The sequence below is a fragment of the Hypomesus nipponensis genome, chromosome 3 (assembly GCF_054491055.1).
Source record: "Hypomesus nipponensis isolate SF chromosome 3, ASM5449105v1, whole genome shotgun sequence".
Taxonomy (NCBI): Eukaryota; Metazoa; Chordata; class Actinopteri; order Osmeriformes; family Osmeridae; genus Hypomesus; species Hypomesus nipponensis.
Window position 1 is genome coordinate 11139663 of NC_140363.1, and position 23438 is coordinate 11163100.

General features: G+C 39.6%; 1 protein-coding gene across 1 annotated transcript; it reads right to left on the reverse strand.

The window, feature by feature from the left end:
• Window positions 1-1711: 1711 nt before the first annotated feature.
• Window positions 1712-4027, reverse strand: gsc (goosecoid). The gene is made up of 3 exons (XM_084683303.1): window positions 3407-4027; window positions 2834-3093; window positions 1712-2490 (listed from the first exon to the last, which is right to left on the reverse strand). Exons 1-3 carry the CDS (start codon window positions 3720-3722, stop codon window positions 2341-2343), a joined length of 726 nt encoding a protein of 241 aa, XP_084539429.1. The 5' UTR covers window positions 3723-4027; the 3' UTR covers window positions 1712-2340.
• Between the last annotated feature and the right edge of the window lie 19411 nt (window positions 4028-23438).

A 23438-nucleotide genomic window follows, 5' to 3' on the forward strand; every position in this document is an offset into this window, starting at 1 on the left:
ACAAAATCGCGTCAAAAACAAACTGGATTAAATGGTCATCTTAAATTAACCGAAGCAATAATGTTATTAAAAGAGAAACCCTTTTCCAAATTCCCTGTAGTTTACAAAGATGAAGACTCTGAGATTACCAAGTTCACTGCTGTCATTTATGTTGTTAGAGGGAGTAGAGTTCACAACTTTTCAAATACAATACTATTGTAGTTGTATGGTTTGCTTGTGTGGCCTGTGTTAACCCACTAGAAGTAGCCTGGCCCGATGGAGCGGGAGAGGTTGACCATGTGGTTCACTTATGGCTCTTTATTGGGACAGAGCCACATGTGGCTTTATAAAGTCAACTTGTATTAGATTGAAACTTTCTCTTGTAATTCCAAAGTCAATACCTTTATATTGTCCATAATGAATCGTGTTTGGCGACCACAACAGGTATTGATGGAAAGTATGCTTGAACTATAGTTTTTTTCGAGAATATCCTTAGACTTTGTGATGTACTGTATGTATAAAATGGAAAACTGTAGGCGGCTCTACAGGCTGTTTCCTATCAGGATGTTCGGCTTGGTTTGGTTCTCTTATCAAACCTTCTCACTTTATACCCAAATCATGAAATAAAAGATTGGATTTTACTGATCTATAAGCAATACAACGGTACTTACAGATGGGAATAGCATCTAAATTGCCTCATCGATTTACCACATCAGATTTAAAAAATGGGAACACATTTTTCAGTTTAATGTTTCACCTAGGCTTTATTTCACATGATACCTGCAAACCCTCCTCTTCTCAACACAGGGCCACCCTTTCATGCATTAGATTGGACAAAATTATGACTTCCACATACAGTCCTGCAAACAACTGCTTCTACAGCATGGTGAGAGAACTGTCAAGGTGATGGACACACCATCATACTCACAATTTATACATGTATTTGAGTACAAATGCCATTTTATTCAACATCTTTCACCCCATCAAATCCCTCTATACTAGGTTTCTTTTTCATCTAGTTGTATTTTTACCACACAGGCATGTTAGACCCAATGTTAAATAAGGTTCAATTAGTCTTGAAGTGCTCCACATGCACTGATTAGTATTGTGAATACAAATGTGCACCTAACTTAAAGTCATTCAAATTGTTTTTTTTTTTTTTTTTTTTTGTCATTACAATTTAACTGCCCATTCAAATAATTGCATGTTGTTTCTTCTAATTTGTTTAAACCCAGCATTGCACACAATATGAAGTAGAGGTGAAATGTTTTATTATTTGACGTACCGTAGGCTAGCAGGCTGTAGTTAGCAGTCAAACTATGGTTTTCAAATTGAAATGTTGATACACATACGGTTGAAATGCAAACGCAATATTTAAACGACGTGTTACGGTAACCTGGCACGCTTTTCCAATTCAACGTAGCCTAATGATACGTTTTCTAAACTAAGCAGAATTTTCAGAAAAAATGCATCTGAGTTATATGGATTGTATGTACTAAAATATAAAGGCTGTTGTAGCCTATAGTTAAACATATTGGATTGGATTGTAACTGTCAGATCCGTAGCCCTATTGATAAAGTTCAGAGATCAGAAATTGCCTGTGCTACTATAATGCTTTTAACCTATCAGAACCGAAAACCAAAGACAGCTATAGGTATATTACCTAGGTCTTAGGTTTATGCATGCATTGTAAATTGAATTGATTTTAATGAGGCTTTGTTTTTTCAGAGCCTACACGTTTTATTAAAGCTCCAACATGGCTATGATTAAAAAACAATTGACAAACAATTTCGATGTTTTAGATATGATTTAATGTATATTCATTATTATTTTATCATTGGTTGTATAAAACACAAGTTTTCCATCAATTCCACGTTGCAACCTACTGCGAGGTTTATTCATCTCAAATAGGCTAAAATTAAAACACTGCCCATTCATATTGTTAAATTAAATGGGTTTTTTTTAAATGACTGTTATTAATTTAAATATCTTTCAGCTTTCAACCTTTGTTAAAGAAGTTTCTACCACTCAAGTATGACAAACAATAGGCTATCAGATTTGTAACATGTAATATCCATATGAAATGTCAGATTATATTCAGGTACGCCATTAACTCCATTAGGTTCCATGTCATTATTACCGTGTGCGCAACATTAACACTTAAATTAATTATAAATAGTCTACACATATAGCAATAATAACAGTAATTTTTACTTTACAATTGTGCAACATAATGGCAACACATTTCATTACACATATGTCATCAATTCACATGACATTTACACTATGTACAAGTCCAAATCGTCTATAATAAAGGCATGTGCAAGATTTGCGCATCCACTTAAATGCAATTGTTTTTTTTCAGCTGTCTGAATCGACATCACTTTTGATTTCCTCAGTTTTCTCTGTGGGTGTTTTCGTTGTTTTGTTCCATTTCTGTGAATTTTCAGACTCTTCCGAAGACGACCTTTTCTGTCTCCTCCATTTAGCGCGTCTGTTTTTGAACCACACCTATATGTGAGAATAGAAAGATAATATATTTACAATTATAAGTTTGATATATTTCGTTTTGTATTAAGTTATTTAATGTTCAAAAATAGGGTTGGCCCAATTGAACACGTTTGTGCATTATAGGGAAGACGGTTGTGCGCAACGTTTGGTATGGGGTTTGAGTTTGTGTAGGCCTAATTCATCACAATAGGCAGAGGAGCAACTCAATTGAAAAAAAAAAATACGATAAAGCCTACATCTATTTCTTCTAATAGCCTACAATTAGTTTCATGTGTCCTTAGTTTAAATCCAAAAATTGAATCGCACGCAGAATAATAGGCTATCTACACAGGCCCAGACTCACCTCAACCTTCTCCTCTCGCAGGTGTACTTTTCGTGCGAGCTGCTCCCGTGTGCCAACGTCAGGGTATTTGGTCTCCTGAAAGAGGTTCTCAAGGGCTTCGAGCTGCTCATCGGTAAAGATGGTGCGGTGCCTCCTCTTGCGTCGGCAGTGAAGCTGGTTCAGTAACTGAAGCTCCGTCCGCGACAAGGTACCAACGTTCATATAAGACATCATCTGATGCGGGACGGGGGATAAGAGCACCGAGCCAGAGCTGTCGTAGCCTACACGGAAGAACAAGTGATAAGTAGGCTTTGTGAAAATAAAACCTACAGGCTAGTAGCCATACACAGAGACTTGCAAAATTATTAAAATAACTTTGGCCAGGGATAAGCAAGCATGACGTTTACTTTTAGCTACTTCATAAAACAAAGTGACATTGGTCGAAGAAACGGACTGTAGAACGTTATCTTAAACTGTGTTAACATCACTAACTAAAAACGTTATGAAAGTAGGGTTACAAGGGTAAGATTAAGTTTACAGAAGTAATGCTGCAGGAAAACAAAAAGATGAGTTTTCAACTATAAGGAAACGTACCTGTCGGAATGCAAGGGCACTGCTGCGAACCGAGGGTTGGGATCGAACCACAGCACGCAGGGCCAGCGGGGCCCTGCACATGCAGTTGTCCATAGTAATAATTATTATATCCTAATCTGGTTCCGTTTACCGACTGAATACCAGGGGGAGACGGCCCAGTTGTGTGCGAATAGAGTCCATTATACTCGGTGGCAGTGTAGAGAGAATCCGTCAAATTCGAGAACACAACCGGGGCATTCCGATGAAGCAGCACGGAGTCCTTACAGCTGGGTCTCGCGGCCAAGATACTGTCGATGCTAAACATACCAGCGGGCATCACCAATACGAAGTCGATCTGAAAATACGTCGCTTAAAAGTAGTTAACTATTGTTAGAAGTCCGTAAAAAGTTATTAAATCTGCGTCATAACGAGTTTGTTGATGTGTGTGTTTTTTCTCGTCTTGGTTGGAGTTTTCCTGTGTTCGAGGTAGCTACGCTTAGTTGTTTTCGTGGTCCAGTTGAAATCCAGCTTGGTTTTATACTCGGCTGACGTCATCAGGGAGTTAGTCTGCCCTGGGAATGGGGATGACAACCCGAACCAGAGATTGGCTGTTTTAGGGTTAGCGCACAATGGTGTGAAAGGCACCGATCTGTGTATTGAGAATTAATGCAATTAAGTTAATCCGTTCTATTTGCAGACGTTTTAAGCAAATCCAGTGTTGTGTCAGTCGCAGTTTATTGTAGGCCTACAAGGTAATCAGATTAATTGCATTGTCAGCAAAATTAAGTGCAAACAAATTCCCCGAGAGATCATTAATGCAGATGTTAGCCTACTTCCGATCATCAGCAAATGTATTAAATTCCTGCCTATGCAGGCCTTCGTCGGTTTGTCATTACATTGATTACGGTTTGAGGCTGGTTATAGTCTCTCTGTGTGTGTGTGTGTGTGTGTGTGTGTGTGTGTGTGTGTGTGTGTGTGTGTGTGTGTGTGAGAAAGAGAGAGAGAGAGAGAGAGAGAGAGAGAGAGAGAGAGAGAGAGAGAGAGAGAGAGAGAGAGAGAGAGAGAGAATGACTGAGTAAGGGATCTGTGTGCGTATCAATATAGTCTGTTTTATTCCCCGTCATCGCAAAACTGGAGGCCATGATTTAAAGCCATGGGGGGTTGATTAACAAGTGCCTAACCAACAACAACTTCCTAAATACGAAGGCTCTCTTTCCTCTTGTGCTTAATAATTCAAATGATTATGTCAAATCTAAATATCTAATATGTAATCAAACAAATCTCACTAGCTGGGATTCTGAGGGATACCGTAACATAGCCTACAGTAATTTATGTTCCTTATTTTATTTGCAAAACTGTCGGTCTGACACGACCGTCATAACGTTCACCGCAGGAGATGGTTGTGAGGAGATTATCGCCTTTAACCCATCAGCGAGGCTATCTCAGCGTGTAGGAAATCGTGCGTGTTAACTTTAAACACCTCCGCTAACTACTGCGTTCACTGAACATATTACTCTCGCTGTGATAAGATAACTGCCATTAGTGCTGCTATTCACCAAGTAAACGAAAACGTATTACAATTACATAGTTAATCAAATGAAATGCGTGCAGGGGAAATAGGAGAATGTTGCCTGAGAGAATATTCAATTTATCGTGTTGTGCTTGCGAAGTGGGAACGTGTATTCTGAGTCTTGAGTTATCCATTCAATAATTGAGCTCACGCGTTATGTGTTTGTATTCAAGTGCTTGTTGATTGCATTCAGAGTCAGTGGTAGACCAACCAGAGGTGCAAACACGAACCAGTGTTAGTAGGCTATAGCTAGATAGAAAAGTTTACTGGAAAAACGTCATTTACTTGAACACGATAAATAGGCAAACTAAACCAACCTGGATAGTAAAGCCGAAATAATGACGTTGACAATTAAAGTAGCCTACCGTTAAATATAGGCCGATATGCACATGTGAGCGTTTGAGTCTCCACAGAGAATCGAGGCCTATATGCCTATAATTAATTAAAAGTAAAAAGTACAACCTAATCTAAAACTCTGGCTGTTTTGTAGCCAAACTGTAGGCTAATTATGTTAGCATTTAATAGCCTATTAGGCCAACATACGTGTATGCTACCCCTTATTCAGGGGTTTAAAATGTAAGCTATGCCAAAATGCAACCATAATTCCTTAACGCATGCTAGACAGTGTGATGAATAACAATTGTATTTCTGTAAGATGAACACGTAGTACAAGTTGGCTACAAAGTAATATTCGGCAAAATAATTGGGAGTCTTTGTTTTGTGAACATTTACATATCACAATTTTGACAAATACGTTTAGATTTTCGTAATGTTAACTGCTGTCGATCTATAGACTATCTGTACGCTTAATATAGTCTAACTAACATATACATGTTTTTGTCAAAAATTACTTTGCAGGAAATGTATAAAGCGCGTGTTTAAATTCATAAAGAAAAAACAGGTGGGCTATTTTATATTTCAGAAGTAAATTATAAATTGCAGTCACTGTAACCGGCTCAATGTATTTATGTGAAAGTAAATACAAAAAGCTCATACGTCTTGGATATTTCTTCAGTGACTAGTGTTTAAATGAATTGCTTGTACTGCTTAACTTCATGTATAATTTGGACAGAAAGTGGCCCGTAGCCTTTTGATATGTAAACATTTCAGGCTTTTATGCGTTATGAAAAGGCACTTGCACTTTAGGCTCTGCTCCGCAAGCACACTGTAATTCAAGTAAAAAAAAAAAAAAACGGGCATATTATTTTCCTCCTTTCTTAACATTTCTACTTCCTAGTGGGAGTGAAAAGAGAGAGTAAAAAGGATTGCTAAAACGAAACGGCCATTTGAAATTAAAAGCGATGTGAGAGGTGTGAAGGCGCCACTTACTAACTGAATGGATAGCGTCAATCATGGACGTAAATGGTGGCCCAGCAGACAAGCGGATACAGATATGTACAATGGCAGCTGCTCTCTGCCTTCTTTATCTATCAGGAGCCTGATCTCTAAAACCAGTTTAAATACAGCAAATCAAACAGGATTGTATAATGCAATGGATGAATAAATTGAGGAGAAAACAAGGCTGTCAGCATCTGGGTACGAAATATGTATTTATTTGATTTAATAGCACCATTCCACCTAGTGTTTGCATGCCATCACAGTGTCCAATGTTTGAAAGAGAAAAATATGGTATACAAATACTAGACACCTGACATGAAAAATCAAATGGATACATATACTCATAGGGCCTACATAGATACATTGGATGATTCAACATCTCCATCCTGACAATTAAAATGGTTTACATGTCTAGAATTTGGTCAAATAAACATATTGAGCATATAGCTGTGGCATTGACACATCAATATTAGGTCTGATAATCAGATAATCCCTTCAATGCTAAATGTGTACTGTGGAGCGATTTTGAGGAAATGCTAGGGAAGGGGGGGGGGGGGGGTGACATAGACTAGACAGCTTTCTATTGCCCCAGATGTGGATCTAATGTGTGTGTGCATGCATGTGTTTGTTTGCATACAAATGTAGTCTAGGGTGAAGTGTGTATGTGTGTGTGGAGTTGAATGTGTGACATGAGTGCTAGACGGATACACAGCCCCACATACCTCTGTCCGGTGCCAGACTGGTCTGTGTGTTTATTTCCTGTGTATTTCAGCTCAGACGTATTTAAAACACAGGTTGAGCACACGATTAACATGCCTGTTTCTTTCCCATCTATCATTTCAAACACGCAGTGGAGCGATTCATATTTATTGTCAATTGTCTGCCCTGTCACATGGAGATCTGTTTTACAGTATTGCCTGTTGGAATACAGGGGCAGCGTTCAATGTCAGCAATAAAACCCATGTGTACGGGCTGAGTAACAAGGACTCTCCAAAAGGATGTGGGCCATGAACAAGAGCTGTAACTCAGGCACAAATGAAATATCGGCATCAAAGCACAAATGTACCATTTACTATTTGTACCATGGAGCAAAATGTAGTTGTTGTTGTCGGTCATCACATGTGTATGAGAGTATGCTGTTAATAGTAACTTTTTCTGTCCCCGTAAATATGGAAACATATTTAACAGTTAATTTAATTTTAATATCATAAGGAGAGCATACCTATAAATTAGATACATGACTAATATTGCATGTTACTTGAATCCGTGTAATATCAATATCAATTTTACCTGTGGTAAAAAGTGTCTTTTATGTACAATGCTCAGGACTAACCAAACTAAAAGAAGCACATATGTAAACTTGTTATTTTTGACACTGTAATGACACAAGGGAAAATATTTTGTGTAGTATCCTAACATAGAAAGTTATGGTTAGGGTTAGGGCTGCCTCTTGCTTCAAAATACTGAATCCAGAGGCTAATACTGACACAATAGGCTACCTTGTGCATTGGAACAGTGACATTAAGACTTCTGCTCAAGCGACAATGTATGATTTATATGGCAGAGACCAGGCTAATGACTGCACATCTATACAATACAATGCAAAGTTTATTTATCATACCAAATCATATACCCTAAAACATAGCATATGTCATGTCAACAAAAGCGATTCTGAGTTTGCCTCCAAAGGATGACCCCTCATGAATATGTAGTAGAATGAATATGTATTCAGAATGTAGCCATGCAAAATGTAATTTTCATACACGTGTTACTTATTTTCTACTTTCTTTCTATTCAAACATTTCTATTCACTAATAATAATTTTAAAAATCCTTCTCAAAAGATTGGAAAATGGCCTCTTAATTTCAAATGTTATCAATCATTCATTATAACTGAGAAGCCATCAGCCAATCCTGGTAATTACTGATAAGATGCAGCTATACGGTCATCTGATGGTATCTTGGAGTGTCGTGTACACCAAAATTACAGAAACACATTTGCACACTTATAGGGTTGACACACACCCCTCCCCACCTCCCCTCCTTTCAAAGACCAGTGGAAAGGTACTACTTAACACGTTTTAGAATTGAAAGAAATTCCAACCAGTGCTGGTAGTCATGGCAGAATCATAATAGAACCTAGAATTATTCTATCAAAACAGTCCAGGAAGAGACATGAGGGGGATGGATTGAATGTAACATATTAAATCTTTAACCCCCACCACCTTAATTCCAGACTGAGATGCACTTTGAAATATTACATGTCTATGTGGAATTGTCATTGAAATGTAATGTATAGAGGTGCTAAAAAGCTTTCAATTACATTCAAATATGCCATTATATTTTCCATATAGTTATCCAGGTCAATCATTTCCATGACGAGGCCTTTTGGATGCAATTATGTTTTCATTTTTTATTCATGGGTATTTTTAGTCTATATGTATTACAGTCTGGTTTGAGTTTTCAAAGTAAAATCCTTAGTAGTACGACGTGTCATTGTTCTATTACTGTGTGTGACTTATTTGAACTTGACTATTTTCACAGTCTAACTTGTGGAAAACACTATGGACAGCAACAAGGACATGTCCAGCTTGTTTGCCATAGGAGGGCGCAAGAGGGCTCACATTTGATAGGCAAAATGCCCCTAACATTATGAATAATGTGTCATGTACTGAAGTGAAATCACTCTAACTGCTTTCCACGTATTCCAAAATATAGTCAACAATCAAGGCACAGATTTTGTATAGTGTTTACCCAGTAGAAACACATGAATAAACATTCCAAAACCTAAACATTTGCTGATAATGCCCTGACAACATTTGCCCTGTATTCTCATCCACTGTCTGTAAAGTACAAAAGATAAACAGAGAGGCTGAGGTCCAGGGTATATTCTCTGTACCGCACACATAATGCACAGAGGAAAACTCCAAGCCTCCAGGTGTGTGCCAAGCCTAGTTAGCATGATAACAGACTTGGTTTGGACATACACACAGAGACAACCTGCAGTTAGCTCACCATGGCATAGAACCAACTCCGGGGCGGAAGGGGAGAGAGCGTGGAGAGAGCGAGGCCTGAAACAGAACCATATTGTTGTGATCTGGGAGGTATTACCCACACAGCACCTGGGCTGAGTTGGCCCACCCCTCTGCCGTAACTCAATCTAAAATCTTAAATCTGTCTGTTACTGATGGTGGTCCCCCATTAATCCAGCACAGGTGCCAAGGAGCCTGTCCTGGCCGCTGCTCTGGGAGCTCTGTATGCCCTTTAGTTCTTTTCCTCTAAACCCATGGATGACAGTGTTTGCTTGCATCAAGTTTATTGTAAATATTTAGGTTTGAAAGATTACAGATAATTTGAATGTGGGTCAGTATTCTGTGTGTACCAGCGCAAGCATGCATTCATGAATGCATGCTTGGCACAGATTATGAGCCACGGTCTAATGTCTATATTTGCCTACTATTAAATCTGTGAGAAAGCGGGTGATAATAATGACATTAATTATATCTTAGTGAAACACTATATCGTTCATTTTCTATTCAACAATGGGATAGGCCTACAAATCCTTAAAACCTTGAGGAGGAATAGTAATAAGACGATGCCCCACTAAACTTCAGGTCACTTCTAGCCTCTGGAAATTAAAGATAATTTCAACAGTGCCGCCATTGTGATTTACAAATAATTCTACGTGCCAGTTAATGATCTTTAATATCCACTGATGACAGAATGGAATTAGCCGCATATTTTCTTCCAAACATTCAATTTTCTTCCTCGTTGTGTAAGCCCAGGACCTAATCCGGTCTTTATATGACTCGAGTATTAACCCACTGAAAAACTTGCTCAGAGTTTGCCAAATGCGCGCTCTCGGACTCCTCCGGCAAGGCGCGCTTGTTCGCGAGCCCAGTTCAACGCTCCTTTTGTTGAACCGCGATGTGTGCATAGTGCTAGCGCAAGGGGTTATTCAGGAGCCTGAGAATCAATCCAGTATTATTACAGTTAAGCTATGTAATAATTACCATCATTTGGCGTAACTAGAGCGCAGAGGGGATGGATTCGCTTTGACGTCGCCTAATACTGTACATTCTTAGAGAAGTTTATCATGAATAATTCAATAATCCTGGAAATGTATATAACCATTCCCCATATCTCGAAACTGTCAATGTTTCGCCCTCTGGCACGAGAAAGAAAATACCGAGCTTATGTTCTCCCTCAAGCTTTAAAGGGTCAAATTCCGTATTTCCCCTCCTTTATCCAAATCCGAGGAGGAAGTCTTTACAAAAAGGTTATCATTTTTTTAAATATTCTATTTGTAAAGGTTTCAAATAATTAGTGAAATACATTATAACCAGACAGACAAATGTTGTTCTTGACTTGAAAAAAATCACCAGTAACAGTGCTTTATATATCATTTTGTTATAATTATTTACTCCTGCAAATACATGGACTATTCCAGTCAACTGTCTACTCAACTGCTAGGTTTCCTGTTTTCAATGGAAGTCACTTACCATATTTTCTTGATTAAGTCAGTACATGGCTAAAATAAACGGAACATTCAATTACAGAAAGCATAACTGTTGTAACAAACAATGCATGGTAATGCTTTAAACCTTAACTCAACCTCAAACTACAACCTATCATATTAAACCACTTTCAGTATGTTGTTATTGGCACTCAAGTGCTCTAGATGTTATCATGGGTTGGGTAATTCAATAAGAGCAAGGACATTTTACCCATAGCCTTATATCTATTTTCTGTGATACAGTTTGCTTTAAGTACTGGAATACTACAAGGAAATAAAAACCTCCTTTGTTTTCCTGGGACTGCCTACATTATTTGTTTCTTGTATGTTCCATTTTACCAGACAGATAAATGAATAAAAACAGGTTCAATAACAAGAGATTGCCTTAGAACACAAAAACTGTTAATAAAAGAAACAAATAAATAATGTACAACATGTGGATATTAAACTGCATCAAAGTTCTAATGTTTGGATTATAGCCAACACAGTGCAGTATGTAGTGTATGTAAAATGTGTGTGTTTGTGGATAAAGTGGCTAAGCTGCTGACCATCTATGCACCTGCAGCAACAGGGGTCATCTTAGTGTGATAGAATACACATTCACTACGGTGAGGTAGGGGATCAGGAAGGACTTTGGATGACTAATTAGGTTTTAACTTGCCAGAGAAATAATAGTCATTGGCAGCCTTGAGCCCAATTGTAGAGGACAGAAAAAAAGGTTTTGAACTCTCATTCGCTTCAATTTCCTCTTTACTGAAAGGAAAGGAAGATTAATGAAACATCCCCAAATCCATCCTGTTTCATTTCTATTAAATCAGCAGTGAAATTGAAGCACTCAGCCGGGCTAAGGAAGGGGGACCCTGGGATAAAGTTTCAGTATTTAGCCGAAGAAACCCGGGTCTAATTTATGTCAGCGAGTGATGATGTTTTGAAAAGTCAGCATCTCAGGATGTACTTTACTTCTTCAGCAAGGAATGACTCCACCTTATTCAATATTGTAATAGTTCTTAAATACCTGAGTAAAGAAGCCTATATAATCTAAAATAGGCTTACCATTCCCATTTGCATGGGATTTAGACTTCTTCGCAAGTAAAAGAAGTCTTTCAATAATTAACTTATGTATTGTTAATACTGATATTGACCATAGATTTCACCACCAATGACAAAAAAAACACACACATACAATGCCAACGGGTTTAATTGAGCTTGAGCCAACAGTTAGTGGAGACAGAAGCAAAGCAATAGAGACCAATGGTAATTCCACTCCCCAGTTCACTCCATTAAGACCCACTATGAACATCCATAGGTTTACCTCCTTGGAACTCCCTAATCCCATTCCAAGTAAAGCAGGCTGAAGAGGCTGCTGTAATTAATCCAACAATGGAATGAGACAAGGAACAAACGTCTTAAAGCGCTAAACCCATTTAGGCCTGTGGTTATTCGTCTGCATCTGGGGGGGGGGCTCAGGGGGGTTCTCTATAGGGCCTGCTGTAACAGTCAATAGGTTGTGTAGTCTATTTGCAACTTGTCCCAGTGTCATTCATCTGGTAATTCTGAAACTTTGGGTTTGGGATGTGGTTGAACTGATCACTGATCTGTTTGTAAATTGTGAAATTTGGACAATAGCCTTTACACCCAACTAGGTGACACAATATGTCCTCCAAAAGCCACCACCACCTTCTAGAAAGATGGACATGACAGATGCTCCTTTCCCCTAATTTCTATTTTCACAGCAACAAATAAGAAAACCTGATGTTACAATCTTAAAAATGTTTGTGCTACTGTAAAGTGGATTTATAACAGGGGGTTCTCAGAGGGTGAAGCGAGCACACCGTAGCAACGGCTGCCAAGGAGTCAGACAGATTGACGGACGAATGGACGGACGCACGGCAGCTTTAGGATATGTGGCTTTTAAAGCCACCATTAATCTCCTGAGCTGTCCTGCATCATACCTCAGGGCATTTTGTCCTTCGCAGACTGACAGTTGGCGTACTCAAGTTTGACGATGATTGTTTTCAGTGCGCTGCCCCCCCTCCTCCACTCCCAGCCACTCGCCACCATCCCTACTCCCTCCCTTTACTCTGCACTCTGTCATTTGGAACAATAATAAACAAGCGTCGACGAGAGCAAAAAATCTGCTGAAATCTATTACTGGGAACAGTGCGGTCTATGGTGGGGCGGTCGGGAGAGCAACTAGGGATCGTTTTTGCAGTCTTGTTCTCCCCCCTCCCCCCTACAACCGCCTATTACAAACATCAGTGTAATTTCCAGTGCTATGCTGATTCGGGCCAGGCTTGCCACATAGCCTTATCTGATACTTATGGGTGGTCCTCTCAGCTCGGATCCCCTTATTTCTCTCTACCTCAGTCTTGGAGATGAGGATGCCTGTTCCATACCACATTCAGTTTGGGGATTTCAACAGTACACTGAAGAACGTTCAGAATTATTTTGAAGGGGGAAATGGAATATGTGTGGTTTGGAATGGAGACTTTAATATATATCACTCTCAAAAACTGTAACTATAACTGTTTTCTATTTGCTTGATTGGTAGTCTAGTAGATTTTCTGAAAAGGATATTGGGGAAAGACTGTCCGTCCTTTAAACATGAAATAGTATACTGCAAGCTAGGACTTTTCCCTGGCCTGCAATGTGACTTTACCGCAAAAAGATCAAGAAAAAAGATATGTCCTATGATGATGACTTAAAGTGTATGTTTTTTTTGCTCGAACACTCTGGTCAGAGAAAGCTCCAGTATTGTTTCAACATGAGATAAATTGCCACACATTTCAGTTGCACTTCACAGGCCAGAATATGTAGGTAGGAAGTGCATGGTAAAATCACAATTACCAGTTAATTATATAGTACCAACATGTGGGATTTGTGTTACTTTAACTTAAGTATCAATTGTCACCCCACAGTTACCTAGTAAAGACTAAGCACCAGCTGTAAACTGGGCTGTAAAATGTGGTATTACCCACAATTTATCATCATGACTTACCACTAGACTGAAGTGGTTTGGACACTTGTTCAACCAGATGGTGGACTACGTAGCACCTCTAAATCAAAGAGGTGAATCTGATCTCAGGGCTCAGGAAACCATTTTCATTGAACCCAGGTAGCCTAATTCTGGAGTCTATATGACATGGGTGTACATGTACATGCATATGAACAACACCCCCATTTGTCTTATTGCTTCTTGACAGATGAGATGACCCTTTCAATAACCTGTTCAATGTCCATATGAAAGTAATTATAGAGTATAAGATCAGTCTGTCTTTGATGAAAGAGGAAAGAAGTAGGAATAGTAATGCGTTGTCAATATAACAGTTGTTGGCATTAACAGACATTTCTTTGATCATACATTTTCTATATCTATGTTGTAGGATTCTGTTTGCAGACCTATGGATCTTTTGTCTATATTTTATATATCAAGTGATATCTTTCATCTCTGGCATTTTATTTAATAATTATAATGCTATTAACGTGTTTCTAAATAGAGAAAACACTAGCACACAACTCAAATCCAAAAGGTTCATAGCTAAATAAAACTACTATGAAATCACAATCCCATTTCTGAGATACACACTATATATAACAGAACAGTAAATAAATCTTCAGCAAAAAAATTAAATCGGACAAGAAATATAGCTTTACAATGGCAGGCCATTTTAGCACATTCATATGTCAAAACAAGCAATACTAAAGTTTTAAATCCCTCCCTGATGTTTGGTGAACCTTTTCCCTCACCAAGACATGAAAGTTAAGGTGCACTTCACACACAGCCAATCTGTTTTCGAGCGATCCAATGTACAGTAATGGTCAGGGCTGTCCACCATACTCTCACAAATGGGTTTTAGCCTTCGTCTCATGTCAGCCTCACGTTACAAACATAAGAATTTAATAACAGCTTGTCAGTGATGAATAAAAAGCCATCCAAATCGATTCATTCGTTTTCGGTACCTCATGAATACAGTTGTCTGTCCAAACATGCAATTCTCCATTTTGCTAATGTTATTCTTGGCTATGCCTAGCTCACAGATTAGATTGTATCGATAGAGGAGATGTATTGGAGATAAAAAATTAAATGGGCATATTCCTCCTGCCATAACACTTAATTAGATTCAGACTTGTTACATGTGTTCTTAGTTAGAATGTAAGCTTCATAATAAAGTATATACGCTGCTGAAGCATCTGTTATTTCTCTGTGCCCCATTCTATTTGGTTTCAGAGGAAGTTCTTCAATTTTTCCTACAGGCTTGAGGTCTGTATTGAGTACAAATTACGTTTTAAGAAAAAGGAAATTCTATGGTTGTTGGTGTATTTTTCAGTTAGAGCAAAATAAGACACTGAATGTTTGTCTCATATTCTGAAATAATAAGGAACCAGGGAGTTGCAATACATAGTCATATGGACTGATCCAGCTCAGCAATCACAGCTGATGACATGGTGATGATACAGTTTGTCATTTCCATGTGTTCAATCTATTTCTCATGTAAACATGTAAATAGATATTATAGAGGACTTGTAACAAAGAAACAAGATATTCATCTGAATACAATATTTACAAAATAAAATAATAGGTGGTAAAAATCAAGAAATACAAGTCAGATGAAGTTTTCCATCTCAGGTTAATTCTTTACTTTTCAACCTCAAATTGGACCAAGCTACTATGGCTGTGTGGGGTGACCTCATCGCAAGGACATACCTGTTGGTCTCATCAGTACAAACCCAGCCGTATACTAACCTGATAGAGCTATACATAATGTCAATTGCCTTCATATATGTAACCATCTCCAGGGGTCCCTAGAAACCATGTCAGACATCACAGGAAACCAAGCTTGAAATTAGAATCTGATTGCATGGTTGAGAGCTGGATATAATTGGTCACAGTGTGAGTTGATGGCAGACTGAAGGAAAGCGCTCTGCACGCTAAACGCTGGAGACAGGATTTGCCTTGTTCATCTACACTGTTAGGTACACCAGAGGTCTTGTGAGATATCCGAGCGCTAGAAAGAGAGATGTGGAAAACGAGTGAGGGGCCTGAAATGGCAGCAGATGCTGGCCCAACTCATGTGTACCCCACTCCACCCCAAGGCAGTCCTGAGAGGGTTTCTAAAATTTCCAGTGACTTAACACTTGCTGGAGAGGTTGAGTGGAGGATCTGGGAACGGCAGACAGACTAAAGAATACAGTTTCCATCCCACCTCCCATGTGGTGCCCTCTCAGGCCCAAGCCCACTCCACAACTGTATTTATCCTATTACCACAATCTGCCAGGATCCAGTTCATACGCATACAAAACAGACGGAAAATGTGTGATACAACAGGATCGACAAGGAGCCTCGCTTGTGGTGCACATCATGTCACTGAATCTAATTCCTGCTGATTCCAGCTGCCAAACATCCCAGACCGGCTTAATACTTCATATCAAATCCCTCTAAAAGCGTATAATTTCCAGTGATTGCTCACACTTGCGGCCTACTTACAAACACATTGACAACTGTGTCATGGCTCAGGTCCAGAGCACACATTCTCTGTCTCGCTAGTGTTTCCTGATGTTGCAAGCATATTTATTTTGCAGTTTTAAGTGGTGGCAGTGGATGAGAAAGGAAACAAAAAGTAATTATCAAACCATGTGCGAAGTTCATGTTTTTTTCACACTGTGAAAGCAGACTTTTTGGTGTGTATTTTTATAGCATACCCATATTTTACACAGTTGAGACAGTGCAGACCATTTGACATCATCAATTCAATATGACAATGATGCAACATAGCCAAGGAAAATAGACGGATGTTTTCTAAATACATTGTGATGTATGAATTTAAAGCAACATTTCCTGTAGATATCCTATCTACAACACAAAACTGGCACCAAATATACACATTTCTTCCTATGATGGCTTTATAATTCAAGGCCTTGTGCTAAAAACAATGCAAAATGTATGGCTGCTCTTTTCTTCTAACACAGTGATTACCAGTGACCTTTCTGCGACCAAACAAAAGTAACCTTATATGTTTATATTTGGACATGTTTTAGTACAATATGTAATTTAGTATGCATCAGGGAGTTAATCCTCTCGCTTCTGTGTGTGTGACCGCGTTGAACAGCTGCAAAATGTCTCATGCAGACGGACAAGGTCCCCTTCGTTTGATATCACATAATAAGTCAAAGCTCAAGTGGGGAAAGGGTCACCAGCATTCCCCACACCCTGGCGTTGTCCCAAGTGAACCGCCCTGGAAAAGACTGCTCTCCTCTCATTGCTGTAGTGTAGTCTGAGAGAAAAAAAAGAGAACATAGCCAGAAAGGTTTCAGCATCATTTAGAAAGGGATAAACCCCTGCCAGTGTCCCATCCACTCCCAGAACAGAGATTTGGCTACTGATATCTAGCAACCAGCTTCTTGTGAACAGTTGCATTACCCGTTGACTACTGAGGGTATATTTTGGACTACTGAGGTACAGAAGAGGGGCTGGCTAGCTAACAGTGGATTATGTAATGAGCTTCAACTCCACCCTCCATCTTTCCAGTTACTTGTGGATTAATGTCTGTTTACTCACCATTATGCTAAGTACCAGTCCACACAGCAGCCCCTGTGACACCATCAGCCCTGTTTTCCTACGCCTAATGGCCTTAGCTAACTGCAAGTTTTCCAACCTAATGAACGCATGATTAATTTAAGAACTTCCAAAGCACTGCAACGGCCAGGACCGAGGAGTTTCTTGGGGGCTACCTCAAGGTTAAAAAGTCACTGGCAGGCCCCCTAATTCTCCAACTCCCATGACATCATAGCCCTGGTCATACCCACACGCTGAGCAGGGACTCAATGACGTCAGTTGGTTTGCTCAGATTTGAACGAGTTTGTGTTCCTCTGACTGGTTCTTTTGTTTGTTTTCTTAATTCTGAATATGGCTTTCCACAAGTTTCACATTCACTCTAAAACTCAATTAGCTTAAACGTCTCTGTTTGACTGAGCCAACACCATGGCTCTAAAAGTTGCCGTTAAACTGTGGTATTGTAAGCTTTGTTTGCTTTTCGTGGCTTAATTAACAATGCAGTACCACCTTTTACAAGACCCCTGGCTATACATTTTAAGAGCTACTGGAGGTTCAATTTGCAAACGTTCTAGCAGAAGCCTTGTAGGAGTTCTTGACACTTCCACTGCAAACAAGAGATTATTTAAGGTCTGCAGGGATGTGATTCCACAGAAGGACAACTTTCCTTATACCCCATGGGATTATACATTGTGAAATTATGCAGTTCAGATAGATTCCAAGACCAGCATATGAGAGCAAAGATATTGCAGCATGCCCCTGGGAATGATCCAGTGACATATCAATTGGGCCAGCTTTGAGAGGCTGTCTCTATGACTTGGCCTCACAACAGTGAACTGATAAGATACCATGACAGTGGGAGAGATATCCACATGATGTGTGATAGCAAAGAGCGGTCAAAAGTGAAGATATTTTTCTTCTCTTAATCAGTTGTAATAACCTTTTTTTTTCTATTACCTCCTCATCCAAAGCCATTTTAAAGATTCTACTGGGACATTTTTACAGGCAAGTCATCGGCATCATGTCGTAAATTCTACCTACGAGCGCCGAGGAGAAAAAAAAAAGCATATGGGTCCCTGTTTTATGAAGTCCAAGTTCAGTGAGAGTGCAGCCTAAACGTGAGGCCCACCGTCTCTGGGTTTCATCTGATTTGCGGTGGCAGTAAAAAAAAAACTTTAAAAAAAACCTCGAGCGGCCCACATGCCGGTCGTCTCAGATGTGTTTTGGATTGAAAATAGGATTAATGTGCTAAAGTGTGATTAGAATGGTTAAACACGATTAATTGGAACGGACTCCCATCGTCAGGGGAGCTGGGGGGAGGGGAGGGTGTGGGTGTTTAGGGGGTGAGGAGCCTGTTCCTGGACACGCTCCAGCTATACACCAAGTGAACAAAGCGCACCAACTGTCCAGGATTTTCCATGTCTCAGTGTGTGTGTGTGTGTGTGTGTGTCTTTGTGTGTGTGTATATGTGTGTCTACGTGCGTGCCTTTTCCCTTTGCATTTTCTCATAGCCAGCTTGTCTCAGAGCAGATTGAATACAGCTGAGAATGTTGGTCTAGGCCTGCAGCGGGCCATCCTCGGGGAATACGCAGGAACCGCGAGCCTGGACTTGGCCGGGCCTTGCGACGGTTGAAAACTGCCATGCACCCAGGGCAGAGGTCCAGGTGGAACGGCTGGGGAGAGGGGAGTAATTTGGGGGTTATTTAAAATGATCTATTAAACCCCTGAACTTTAATCAGGGTTGCTACTATACTGACAGCCATGATTTACTAACAAATCAGTTGGACGGGGATGGGAAGGGATGAGTAGACTCGTGGGCCACTTCATCTGATTGACTTTTTTAGAGGGTAAGGCTCTTGGTTTGGGTGGATCATTGGATGGAGGACTACAACTATATAAGAATAATTAGCGTGTCTCCTAAAAATATATTTTCATCAGCAACCACTTTATCTGTTAGCATTACTCTTCAGCACAACCTGTTAACCATAGCTAGCTGCTAACTTTAGCCCATTGGGGCTCTGGAGCTGAAGTGGCTATATGGTCTTGTCAGCGGGGGCCAGAGCGCTCAGAGCTATGTGTAAACACGGGCTAGGCCTGACAGACACCCCAAGTCAAACTGCTTTACGGTAGGCTGGCAGAGTCACAAAGCAGGATCTTGCTCTTACAGGTCATTACCCCTGTCTGCCCTGTCACTGGGATAATTGGTGAACCACAGGCGTAGGGGTGTGATGTAATCCGTCTGCAAAACCGCACAATTTACAGTTAATCAAATTACTGATTATATGACAAGTCCAATGAATGAACAGGTAAAGTTGGATGTTTGAAATATAATGGGGTGGATGAATTTATTAATACTGTAAATGGGTAATTTACATATTGTATGGGATGAAAATATGGGATCATATGAAAATATAATTATGTATTTGATTTAAAAAGTTTATACACCATAATGTACAGTATTTGTAACTTATTTGCATTAGATAGTAGGAAATAGTTGTACTGTAAGTGCTATGAAACAGATATATTATCTACAAGGATATAAAGTTACTATTTCAGAAACCATTATCACCCCAAAGTAGGTGCTACAACTATATGTGCTAAACATAGATTCTAGATAAATATTCCACCAATCCGTATGTAGGCTTAAGTCTTTATTAGTCTTGTAAGTCTTTATTAGATTGTACTGTACGATTAACAGCAATCAGGCGAGGTCAGACATGATTTCACTAAATGTGCTGTCCTCAGCTGTTACATAACACTAAGTAGATAGAGACTAACCCAGCTTCAGATGGAAGGGACCTGTGGAGGAAGATCCTTAGTATGCCATAAAACTATATGGAGTCTGGCAGCTGCACCCAATAAACGACTGCTGAACCCTGTAAAGCCTTTACGAGTTCCTGCACGGGTGAACAGCAGAACGGGAGTCCAAACGGGGATGAACGCAGGGAAAAGACACCAATAAATCAGAGAGAGGATTAGTTTGGAAAAAAATGGGATTGCACGTTTACTGTCAGGGCGAATTGGCCTTGTCTACTGTCATTCCTACTGGTTGAGTGACTGGAGGGTGAGAGTACAGGCTGACCACACAGAGAAGTTGACAGCTGAGGGTACATTTTCAGAACGCCCTCTGGCCTTTATCTGAAAATAAGTGTTCCCATCAGAAAATAAGTAGATGTAATGTCAAAGAGCCGACCAGCACTTACTGTATGCGGACGGTCCAAGCCAAATACCCACCATATAACTTGGCAAACACCCTCTCCATGAAAAAGAAACATGCTTTATGAGAGTGTTAGCTGAATTAACAAATTGAAAAGCAAACGAGAAACATGCACACAAGTAAAAATAACGCCAACTTCTTGTCAGATGTCCAACATCGACCCCCTTCTCCTCATAGTTCTGATTCGACCTCCACACTGGCAGTTTGTGACATGCCCTAGTTTCTGAAAGGTGGAGGTGTTTCTCTAGATTAGATTTATAAGGTTCTGCAGTTTCCGAAAGAGCCAAGCATTAGCAAGTTTATAGGCTTTGGCCAAAAACCTGTGGTTGCTATGCCCTGACAGGAGAGCAATATGCACTGTCAGGAGAATTCAGACAGGACCCAACTTAAAGGGAGGCTTTGCTGATGCCTGTCTGTAATTGCCTTGGGTCATAGCCGTGGCTTCACAGCAGACGACCAAGGCAGGTATTATATATTATTAAACAATGAGGGACTTGAAACCTCCATAAAATAAAATATTTCTCCTAACTTTCAGTTCAGGGGTCTGGATTTTGTAAAAATCAAGATCTGGTTCCACTTTCTTTTTTTTTTTACATATTCTTTTTGTTTTTACCAAGGTACTTTTCATCTGAGTGAGAGCAAAGAAATCCCTCAGCTTGTGATGGAGAGTGAAGACATGGGAAGATTTTTTGGAGTGACTAAGTACCCTTTTTGAGCAGTGTCTAATGATGACCTTGCATGTGGTGTCGGTATGGGGATATATAGTATCTCAACCCAAAAATACAACAGCTGCAGGGATTTTTCACTCCTCACAAGATTGAGTTATGCAAGTGTTAATTCTAAAATATCAGAGACCTGGCAGTCTAAACCTAGGCCACAGCACAGACATTAAGCCTGATTTAGACAGTGCCTCGAGTTATTTGCTTTCTGAGAGGCTGAAAGTGAATGTGCACCGTCTGTTCCTAGCGGTAGTTCCTTTTCCTGAAATCTAAAAAACTAAGATGAAAGTTGTAGTCCTCTGGGAAAACAAACCTCACAAGTCGCAGGGAAGTTAATTCCAAAAACACATGTGAACGAGTCGGATTGTTCTAGAAACATTGAGTACCATTGGGGTATTTGGAAACAGCCATCAAGAGCAAGTCAACATTCATTTGATAAATGAACACTACTGATGATTTTTCCCCTGTCCAAAGTTTACAGTATAACAATACATGGACTTGAAACAAGGACCATTAGCAATTGCATTGCTTGTTGTAAAGATTTGGGTTAGTGGACAGAAAAATCCCAGAGAAAGATGGCCCATCAAATATATTTTGGAAAAAATGTTTTATTTATTTTCATGAAAAGCATAATCCCTGTTTTTCCATGATGGTACTATTTTATGACTCCTTAAATTACGTTTTATTGTCACGGGAGATGATGCCAAGAGAAAGTAAAATTGCGATCACATTAAACAGTGATACTCTGAGAAGGTTTTTGGTGCAGAGTGTATTTTTGGATCAAATAACTATTACTTCCACTTGGTAAATATCCATTTTACACATACTGAAACTCCTATAGAGGTCTACTACTACTACTGCTGCTCACATTCTATCTAAACTGTATCACAAACCAATCAGATTCAGAATTAGACAAAAAAAGATAGAACTCAGGTTTTTGTATACGGTTTGGAAGGTGTTCTATACCTCTGTTTATATAGGTTGTAGCGCATTATGTTTTACAGCACACAGAGTTAGGCCCTTATCATCCTCGCAGGTAATCATACGTGTCACCTCTCTCCACTTCCAGTTGACAGGCCAATCACCAGACCACTCCAAACTTTAAAACATCCTTTTACAATGTCCTGTTTTTTATATTACTTTTTTTGCTTCTCTTTTTTCTTCCTTTCTGCTGGCTTCGGTGTAAGAAGAGGCATGTGACAGGCACACAGGGAGATACTGTGACACTGATGGAGGGCTGAGGGGATCATTTCCATGAGTAAAATATCAAGCCCCCGTCAGACCTGTCATCTCACCTAGTCAATACACACACACACGCGCGCACACAACTAGAGAGCATGCTGTGAAGGATCAGAGGAGTCATGTCTCCGTGTATTTTTCTGTTTGAGTGCTGCCGACTCAGATGCTTAAATGGCGAGGACAGCGTTGGTGGAGGTCTCCAGGGAAGAAAGAAAGCATTCTAGTTTACATCTGCAACACATCAAGGAATCAGCGGGATGCATGGTGGACATGTCTTCACTCAGTGTCAGGTGTATTACTGCTCGGCCGGCATTGAAGGGAAGAGAGAGAAATGGCTGCACTTAGCCCCACATTGCAAGTCATTTTGTTTTCAGTTGGCACTATTTGCAGACATGCGATTGCGTGTGTTGAAGAGGTTTGCCGAGGGAAAATAATTTGTCTCCTTTATTTGTTTTTCTCCTTTCTTGTTGATTCTTTTACTTTTTCTGCAACTTGTTTGTTGTTTTTTGTCATATGGCATTGCTCAAGACTAGAGTGCCATGTCATAAACATATGGTCAATATACATTTTATAGGGCCCTGGGGCTTTGATGCAGTTTACATCACTGTCCAAATTTAATTTGATAATGTTATACATGTGTAATTCTCAATCACAGAAACACAGAGGTATTTTGATTGAAAACAGATCATAATTGACAATTATGCAAACTCGCTCTGCCGTTCCTTCTATCCATGTCTCTTAATATCTCTCCTTTCTCTTTTTCTTTTTCTCATTCTCCCTCTAGCTCTCACTCTACCTCTCTTTTTGTCATTAAAGTGCCTGTATCTGCCTAAACAAGAGACATTGGACAAAGACAACACAGCTAATATTTTATAATTCTACTACAATCATATTATGTCAACACA

Bases quoted from the DNA above. Each gene is read 5' to 3' on its own strand.
- gsc (XM_084683303.1), bottom strand. From the start codon at position 3,722: ATGCCCGCTGGTATGTTTAGCATCGACAGTATCTTGGCCGCGAGACCC. The intron at 3,094-3,406 runs GTACGTTTCCTT...TCTTCCGTGTAG, and splicing joins GTGCCCTTGCATTCCGACAG to GCTACGACAGCTCTGGCTCG. The intron at 2,491-2,833 runs GTGAGTCTGGGC...TCTCACATATAG, and splicing joins TGCGAGAGGAGAAGGTTGAG to GTGTGGTTCAAAAACAGACG.